At 33.8% G+C, this 10,318-nt stretch overlaps 1 protein-coding gene across 1 annotated transcript; it reads left to right on the plus strand.

Moving 5' to 3' along the window:
* Positions 1 to 284: 284 nt before the first annotated feature.
* Positions 285 to 2,312, plus strand: LOC118060977 (F-box protein At1g67340). Its single transcript, XM_035074317.2, has 3 exons — positions 285 to 721; positions 879 to 1,041; positions 1,163 to 2,312. Exons 1-3 carry the CDS (start codon positions 435 to 437, stop codon positions 1,922 to 1,924), a joined length of 1,212 nt encoding a protein of 403 aa, XP_034930208.1. The 5' UTR covers positions 285 to 434; the 3' UTR covers positions 1,925 to 2,312.
* The last annotated feature ends 8,006 nt before the right edge of the window (positions 2,313 to 10,318 follow it).

Consider the following 10,318-nt stretch of genomic DNA (forward strand, 5'->3'; position numbering starts at 1 on the left):
TAGTCAGGGAAGGAAGAAGTGGAGGCAAATTTGAGTGAGTAAAACCCTTTTACTGCAGATCCATGCTGTTGACCCTATTTTTACTGTATTTAAATCAAGGAAATAGGAAGCCCTGAGTTAATTAGAGTCGAACTGTTTTATACTCTAACCGCCAAATTATTAACCATCCGAGCATGTGGATCCTGGTTCACAAACGATAACCGAAGGGATAATGTTGTAATTACCCGCCCTCCCCCACTCTGCTTAATTAAGAAAAATATTATTATTATTTATTCAAACCAAATCGGTTGCTGTCGTCGTTGTTGCTGCTCTCTTCGCTTTAGATTACCTTCCTCTCTTTTTATATATAAGCTCTCATTTGGCCTTGCTTTTATCCCTTTCTCTCTCAAAACCGGAGAGACAAGTAAACCAAAATTAAAAACAGATACAGAGAAATGAGAACAAGGAGAGGGATTTCTTATCCTAGAAGAGGAGTAGCAGTAAACGCTTGTAATACTGCAGCGGAGAAGAGGACATCGTCAACTAATTATAAGAGGGGGAAACCTGATTTTACCGCCGGAGAATATATGGTTTGCCGGAAAAGGAATCGATTGGTCTCGACGGGGAAAAAAGGAGAGACTGACTTGTTTGATTCTTTACCCGATGATCTTGTCATTTCTATCCTCTGCAAGCTTAGCTCTTCTGCTTCTTGCCCCTCCGATTTCATTAACGTTTTAATTACGTGCGTCCCTTTTCTTCTCTCGCTCTCTCTTTGGATATTTCTTTTTTGTTGGCCGGTGCGCTTGAGATTTGACCGGAAACGGTTACACTTTTGTTATTTTGATGGTGCGAATAGAGAAGCGTTATTTTCTGAATCAAGCTTTTGATTGAAACTGCAGGTGCAGGAGATTAAATGGATTAGGCCTTCATTCACTAGTATTATCCAAAGCTTCTCCGAAATCATTTGCAATCAAAGCCAACAATTGGTCCGATTCTGCTCACCGTTTCCTCAAACTCTGTGCCGATGCCGGAAATGCTGAAGCTTGTTACACTCTTGGCATGGTAATTAGTAATTAAATTAAATACAAATAATTTGTCAACATATATCATCGCTCTCAAGACACAGAAAAATCAGTGTTTTATTATCAGAAGGTATTAATTGGAATTTTTATATTGCGTACAGATTCGGTTTTACTGTTTACAAAACCGAGGTAGTGGCGCTTCTCTAATGGCAAAGGCGGCGATTAGCTCACACGCGCCTGCACTTTATTCACTTGCTGTTATACAATTCAATGGAAGCGGTGGTTCCAAAAGCGATAAAGACCTCCGAGCCGGCGTCGCGTTGTGTGCACGCGCTGCCTTTCTTGGTCACATCGACGCCCTGCGGGAGCTAGGCCACTGCCTGCAAGACGGTTATGGTGTCCGTCAAAACGTAACCGAGGGACGTCGTTTTCTCGTCCAAGCAAACGCGCGTGAACTCGCGGCTGTTTTGTCTAATCCTAATTCTGGACTGCCAACGCGCGCTTGGCTCACGTGGAACCCACACGCACACCCTAACCATCGTCACCCTAGTGAGAATGGACCCAGCGGCTGTCCTTTGTTGAGTGACTTTGGGTGTAATGTTCCAGCTCCTGAGGCTCATCCGGCCAGTCGTTTTATGACGGATTGGTTTGCTATTCGGGGCGGGTCTGCTGGTTCGGGACTCCGTTTGTGTTCTCATACAGGTTGTGGGCGGCCCGAGACAAGAAAACACGAGTTTAGACGGTGTTCTGTTTGTGGAGCCGTTAACTATTGCTCACGCGCTTGTCAGGCACTTGACTGGAAGCTCAGACATAAAGAGGATTGCGCCCCTGTTGAGAGGTGGGTGGATGAGGATGGTGAAGGCGGGGATGACGCCGGTGGTGTTGGTGGAGGGGATGGCGATGATGTCATGGTTGAGAGCTAAATTAAATCTAAAAATGGTTTAACGATGGAATGGGTAGGGACTGACGGTAACGGCGGAAAACCGTGCGTTTTATCGGCCACAAGAAAACGAGGTGACTGAGGTTGCATTAATCCTTTTTCTGTGATGTTTTTTAAGGTTAGTGTAACGTTTTTTTCTTTTTTTTTTTATGGGGTCGTTTGAACAGCGCACAGGAATTTTGTTTCCACTTTTGGTTTCTTGTATAGAGAGGGGTATATCGGAGAAAACAAGGGCAACTCTTGTTGTTTTCCTTGTTATTATTATTATTTTTTAATGGGTTATCAAGGCGGTCCCTTATTTTCTCTGTTTTTCCTCTTTTTGTACAATATTTAAACTGGCATCAGTAATTTAAAGATTCAAGTTCCGGAAATTGTCTTCTCTCTTTTTGCCAATTTATTATATGTTTAATTTCTGAGAATAGAAAAGGCCAAGTGTTGATTGGTACTCTCACTCCTGTTAAAACAACTTAAACCTGTTTATCATAATCAATCTAAGAAACGATCACTTATTGCTTAAATTTTGATGATTTTTACTTCACGTTAAGTTTGTGTTTTAGTTGTTGCTGCATCTTGTCCATAGTATCTACGCTTCTAAATTATGAAACTCAGAAATGATGCCAGCAGTCTGAAAAGAGCTGGCTGCGGCCATGATAGGTGAGCGTTTTTCGTTTTTATTTTTTAGTTTTTGAAAGATCAATAAGAACAAAATTAGGTACAGGGATGTGGGATGAAGAACCAAACTACCACGTGTATTACACTTATGCCTTGGAAGAGCATGAACAGGCCTTAGCTTTGAGGTAAAGGTAAGGAATTCTCGAACAAGCTTAAACACTAGAGAGAGTCAAATTTAAACATGAGATTAACTATAGATGGTGGAGTGACTCAATTGAAAGAGCAGCAGCAAGTTGTGTGTGAGGTGGTGGATCAGATAAAGAGCTAGCCAACAACATGAAAGGATTGCGGGTGACTGGTTATTTGCTCTTCTTTTTCTACCAGTACTATTTTCTCCTCAACTTTTTCTAGCTTTTTTGGTGGTCAAAAAAGCCAGGCCACAGACCAAGAAAAAGAAAGATTTGTAAAAAAATAGAGAAAAAGAGAGTAGTGGGAGACATGCATTTTGCAAGTGGAGGAAGTGGTTTGTGTCCAAAGCGTTATTGCTCTAATCACATACAAGAAGAAAGGGAAAAACACAACCCAATATATTAAAAAGAAAGGGGGCATCTTCTCTTTTTTGGGGGGCGGGGAGGGCACTCATCCATTTGCATTTATTTTTATCACCATCACACTCGGTCGGTATTCAAAACTAGGTTCTTGTTCATGGGTGGTCCAGGCCCAGCCCATTTAATGGTAGCAAGCTATTGTCCAAAGCACGAGACAGTGTGGTGATGCCATGCAAGAAACAGATCCATCATGGAAGCTCTGCAGATTTTTCTAGTTGGTTGACAGTGTACTGTATATTCTTCCTCAGTACTGTGCCAGCAAACGTCCAGGAAGACCGAGAAAATAAATTTGGGATGTTTAACTCTGTGATCTCACATTAAGGATTTCAAGCCACCTAATCTTGCTAGCATGGGGTTAGGTTAAAGGGTACAGACCAGATACCTCCTCCGTTTTTGCAACTGTGATGTGATGGGATTTTCCACAAATTAAGTGCGTTAGGAATCCTTTTCTTTTTAATATCCTGGTAGCATGGCCCGAATCCACTTGCACATGTACGGTGTCATCTTCTTCTTCTTCTTCTTTTTGTGTGTAGAGGTAATGCTGGGAATATTTTCAGCAGTTTAAAAGTGCCCATCACTCTGTGTTTTGTCTATTTAAATTGATTTACGTTCACTAGTTGATAATTTACTAAGATTGATCTGATTTGATTTTCTATTTTTGTATATTATTTATTTCACTGCTAAGAGCACTATTCAATTTAAAAGTTCAAGATAAGCAGATAAAGAACTTCAAAAGCAGCATTTTTTTTTTAACAAATTGAGAAAAAAGCGTCTGCGAATACCCAAACAGCAAAGCAAAAGAGTGTGGATCCCTTTTGCTCTTGAATTAACGGATGGTGCAGTCTCACAAACCGTCTGCCAAGAATAAACATAGCTGTTACCTTAAACCCTAGCCTGCATACAAGATTAGAAGGATAGTTGCTTGGGTTGGACATGATTCGACCACCGTTCTTAATTAGTATGGCCCTCCTGGGTTGGCTGACAAGACTACTATCTATAAACCAATCATTAATTAGAAATTTAGTTGTTCGTTGGCAATTAGGATTTAGTGTAGTTGTTGTTAAACAGGAAAAGGCAAGAAGTCGTCTTCTTGTTTCGAGACATGAGGGAACAAGGAAACGAAATGAACAGCAGATAATAACTGCGAAGGCCGAAGTCCAGCACAAGAGGGTGAGTGTTGAACCAATGGAGGTTGGTGTTGGGATCCATGGACCCAGGAAATGAAACGGTAGAAGATGTCTCTGTGAAGGCTCGAGGAGGTTCAGCAGCCAATAACTGCAGGCGGGGGCTGGGCAAGGTTAGGGTTACTGGGCCTCGTCTATGTTTGGATAACCAGGGGAATCTTCGGTGACCTCTTTATCGCCTTTCTGGGATGGACATCCAAAGAAGTTAGGTTTTCTTTTTTCAGAGAAAATAGAATAAAACCAGCCACATATAGCACAAATTAGTAAGGTATAAATGTGAATAAAAATTTATTTAATGATTGATTAAATGCTAACATGATTACAGTGGCATCGTAGGCTTTTTACCTTTTATTTTAAAGACTTTCTTGTCGTAAAAATTGAAGATATAGACACGAATAAGAGTTTATTGCACCTTTTGACCGAGTTTTTTTTTTTTAAATATCATTAGAATTTGACAAGATTTTTAAGTTAATTCCTTTAAAAGAGTAAAAAAGGAATATAAGAAAAAATTATTTATTCATTTTTAACATGTATATATACAAATTAAAAAAAAATCAACAATTTAATAAATTTTGATGTACTTTATTGTTTTTAGATTTTAATTATTGACCTGCTTTTAATCATCTTGAAAGTCTTGATAGTCAAAATATAAAGTACTAGTAAGGTAATATGTGGGTTATGGGCGATTTAAAAAACTTATTTTATATTATTTAAGGTTTTATATAATGTATAAATAGAAAAATAATTAAAAAAAATATATGAATCTATTTTTAAAAATTATATAATATTTTAGTCTCATTTTTAATTAGAGTAGAGTTTAAATTATGTAGTAGTATTGACATAATTATGGTGTGGAGTGATATTTTCAATTATCAAGACCAGGCCTAGCTGAGATAGTTATCTATGTTTAGAAGCCCGAGTGTTGATACATTTTAAAATCCAAAAACCTAAAACTTGGGTGGGCTTTTTAGGGCCTCAGCCTACAAATAAATTAAGCCTCGTTCCAAACATTTCTATTTGGTCCCCGTGAAGATGTGGGACTGCATCTTCCTGCGGAGGCGAGCCTCATTCAACATCAAAATCTCGGCTGAACAATTTGTTTTTGTATTTTTAAATAAAAATTAAAGAAATATTTTTTTATTCACTTTAAATTAATTTTATTTTAAATTTTCATATGCTAATATTTTTAAACAAAAATTATTTAAAAAAACGATGATAGGATTCTATAAAAATATTTAGAAACACAATACAAATTACATTTCATAAAAAATTAAATTTTTTAAAATAATTTTAAAAAATAAAAAATATATTATTTTAATATAAAAATTATTTTAAAAAACAATAACATAACTCTCAAATGAGAATGCTGTGTCCATGTTCATGCCACACTGCCACGACCATGTTGCCAGATGATTGATTTGATGTGATGTGGTATGATGTAATTACCAATTTAATTTTAATTTTTTTTACTCTCTTAGTTTTCTTTTTTTTATTTTAAAAATTTTATAGTATTCGGTGTATTTGTTTTTAACTAGTTTTAGATTTAATTACTATAACTTTTGAAATTTCATTTTAGTTACTGGCTAAGCTACATCTTATTTTGAAGTATTGTCTGTTCTTGTATTTTCTTACCAAATATATTTCAATTCCTATGTTACTTTTAACTTTTTACGACAAAGTTCTATGCAATGCTCAATGCGTCTTGTAACATGATAAATAACTCCAGCTTGTCCTCGTCCAGTCTATTGCAACTTCTTTTGTAAGTTGCAAAACTAAATACAGAATATAGGAGTCATTAATTGCATAGCAACTAGTTATGTAACCCTTGTTTTTTCACGAAACAGTTATCTTTGTTTTTTATAAAAAATATATTATATATGTTTGTTTTTTCAATGTATTTTTATAAATTTTAAAATCTAAGTTCAGATAAAAAATTTTTATGTATTTATATAATCAAATAAATTAAAAATTATATGTGTGAATAGATAAATAAATAGTTATTAAAGATGCATAAAAATAAAACTTGAAGAATAAAAATATATATATAAATCAAGATATTTAATCTTGAAAAACATGACACATACTCGATTGTGTTGACTAAATTTAATTTATTAAAATAATTTTTTATTTAAGTTAACAATAATAGAAATAGAGAAACAAATTAAAATGACCAAACAAATTAAAATGGGAGAACAATATTATGCAAGACTCCATGTATTGTAAATATTTTTTGAAAATATTTTTTTATTTTTAAAAATAAAGTTTATCTATACAACATATAAAAAAAATTATAGATAAATAAAAAAAACTTTTCAAATTTAAATTTATAACTAAAAAAATTTGTTATTTAAAAGAGATTCTCTAACAAAATGAAAAAGAGAAAGGACACTCGTTTAAATATAAATTTTTAAAAAAAAAAAGAATAAACAAAAAAAAAAGAATCATTCATTTTTTTTTAAATAGAAAAATATTAAGGTATCAAAATTATATAATCTGCATAATTTTTAAAGTTCAAGAACCAAAATGCATGTCATTCATATTTGATGTCTTTTTTATTCTGGCCCCTCTTCTTTTGATGTCACACTTTTATAAGAAACCAAAATTAATTGATCTTCAATTAGAATGAAATGTGAAAATCAAATTGAAAAGAGAAAAAAAACTCCACACAACTCATTTATAATAATATATAAAATAATGAATAGTAGAGACTTCCACAGTAAAAAAAAAAACTCGTACCTTTTAGCAAAGTTTTAAAACTTAGTTTGGTCTAAGGTTCGGGTTTTGAATTTTGACCGGTTAATTCTGATTTTTTTTTTAAATCAAAACGACATCGTTTTATTAAAAAAAAAAAAATCAATGAATTGCAACTGGATTTTTAATCGGGTCTTGTCGACTTAACCAGGTTATGAGTTGCCTTGTGTTTTGAATTTTTTTTATTTTTTTTAAATTCAGCTTGGTTTTAATATCATATCAGGTCGACCTGTCAAGGTATCAAAACTATTAGTAATTAATGCATTCTTATTATTGTTTTTATTACTGGGCTTGCACTTCCTTTAGAGAGTGGGTTTAATCGCTGCTCTGTTTTTCTCAGGCCCATTAAAAAAAGGAGTGTTTATGGATCCCGAAGCGCATGCTGGGGCCGAAAGGCAAAGTGCAATTCATTCCATGGTGCGGCGATTTCTTTCCTTAATCAAACATCAGGCTACAATGAACAGGAAACAACAATGCTAAGCAGCAGCAACCAGAACACATGGCCTCTCCCACAGGGAAGAAAAACACAGTAGCAAGCAGGCAAAGGCCTCGTTCCATACAAGAAAGGTGAGAATCAAGGTGAAAGCAATGGCGATGGTTATTATCAAGAACAGCAAACAAGAAGCCAGCCACTCTATAACAAGTCTGGGTTTCGAGAAAGGGATCAGACACGGAAAAAAGTGGATTTGCACACGTAAAAGAAGGGAATCGATGATGATGATGATCATGATGAGCCATGATGCTTATACCCACCAAAAATCAAAGAGCTTCTCTTCCCCAGACGGTTGAAATGATTACCCACCGCATCCCATCCTCTTGGTTTTGACGAAACCTAATCATTACAAAACACAACCTTCTCCCTTCCCTTTAGCTCCTCCATCTTTCATCATTACTCCCTCTTTTTACCGCCTCAACCCCCACCTTTATCCCCCTAATCACACTTTACTTCTCCCTTTTTATTTTATTTTATTTCTCCAGGCAATTAAAACCATCGAAACAAGTCCTTTTCGTCCTCGTTTTTCACTTGTATTCTTATTTTTTAATATTGTGATATTATAATATTAATAATAAATTTTAAAAACTAAAAAATATTATTTTAATTTACTTTTAAATAACAAGTATTTTAAAAAGACTAGAATATCAAATATTACCTAAAATTCTTATGGTAGCAAGAATTTTTTTTTTTAATTATAATTGTTTAAGCCGTGAGAATTAGGTTATTAGTGGGACGGTTTAATAAAAAAATATTAGAAAAGCATATTATGACTCCATTTAAAACAAAAAAAAAAATTTAATAGATTTTAATACACTCACAATGAATTTTTATTTTTTATCAGATTATATACAGGTAAAATTTTCTTGTTTATTACGAAGGTTAATCCAAATCAAGCTATGAATCAGATCAACCTGATAAGGTAAATCAGGCTTGGTAATTAGGTTTTAGATTTTTGTTTATTTTATATTTTAAAAGTATTTAAAAAAATTAAATTTTTTTAGTTTTTATTTTAAATTAATATTTTTTATGTTTTTAAATCATTTTGATGTTCTGATATTAAAAATAATTTTTTAAAAATAAAAAAATTATTTTAATATATATTTAAATAAAAATACTTTAAAATACAACGAAACAACACAGCTAAGCAAGCAATTGATACTGTTTTGACGACTATTTACATATGTTATGACTGTACTATTCACCCTCCCTGTTCGTTTCTATGTCTAGAACAATGCTTAGCAGTATACTTTATTGAAAAAAATGCAGATTTAAGGAGTGGGGCTAGTGATTTACCAGCAGACAGGTCATGACAATAAAAAGAGTCAACGATGTTCGGGCCATCTTTTACCAAATTTCAGAACATTCATATTTGTCCTGATAAATTTAAAAAATTATTTTTCAATAAGATTATAATATTTGACAGTCTAATAGATTAATAATTTTGAATATTATGGCATGCTTCCTTCAAGAGGATTTTCAGGTGGTAGTGTTTACATCAAAACAAGACTTCACATTAATGCTTAAAATTCAATTATGAATCCTTAAAGTGGTACAGCTGCCCACAACAAAATTCCCATCCATGTTGCGATAACTTGAAGTATCAACGTGCCTTCTTTTTTTCAACAAAAAAAACGAGCCTGGCAATTTAAATTCTCCCAAAATTCTTTCAATTCAATATCTTTTCAGACATTTCTATCCGGGTTGGGTATAAAAAACATTAATTAAAATTTAACCTAATCAATCCAACGGCCGTGATTTTATTTATCTACATAAAATTTAATTTACTTTTTTAATAAAAATGCAAATGACCTAGTCACTTCCAAAACAGCTCTTTTAATTTATAACCTTACATCCCGCTAAATTAATCTTCAATCAGGTTATTAAAGAAAAACTTGTATTTTAAATTTGTTAAAATTAATTAAGGTACATGTAAATTAATTCAAATATATATATTAATAAAAAAAATGACTTCAACCAAAAATTTTCATTTACAAATTTCAATTCGTAATCATGAGAGAAAAATTAGGGACAAAGAGATCAACCTAACAATAGAAAAGGGAAAACAGTGTTGGAGTGGCATACGTTCAAGCAACAGCAATGTCTGTGTGAGCTGTGACGATATTTTAGGTTGTGGATGCATCGTTTGCCACGTACATGATTTCGAAGTCGAGATTTTTTCTTAGGTGTTAAGATGCCCGTGACATTTTACCTGTAAACTGTTGACATTGGCTGACTCTCCTGTCACGGCACATTTATGAACTCCTGCCAGAACAAAGCAGGGCTTAAGTATAATCGAGGAATAATTAAAATTTATGTTGAATTGATGAATATTATATGCTACCCTCTCATGACTCATGAAGTGCACCGAGGCAGAGCCCCACACGGTAGTCTTGGTGATTATTGTTTTGTACACGTAGCTAGCAAGGATTTATCATTTATGTCGTGGCCTTCTGCGTTCTAGAAAATTTAATAAAATAAAAGGGACGAGTGCACATAACCTATGTTTGGTTCTACTCATTTCGATTCTTGATGTGGTGGCTTTATCCCCGGCTTTTGCTTTTATTTATTTTTAAAGAAAAAAAAAAACCTAGCCGTCCTACAGTCCAAATTATCACCCCTCATTGAGTGTTCAAAACACCTTCATGTACATGAGATGAACAAATAAAGATACTCTTAAATAGTGCACGAAATGTAGAATACTTTATTTTTTTTATGCAGTTTTATTG

This window comes from Populus alba, chromosome 1 (genome assembly GCF_005239225.2).
Source record: "Populus alba chromosome 1, ASM523922v2, whole genome shotgun sequence".
Classification (NCBI taxonomy): Eukaryota; Viridiplantae; Streptophyta; class Magnoliopsida; order Malpighiales; family Salicaceae; genus Populus; species Populus alba.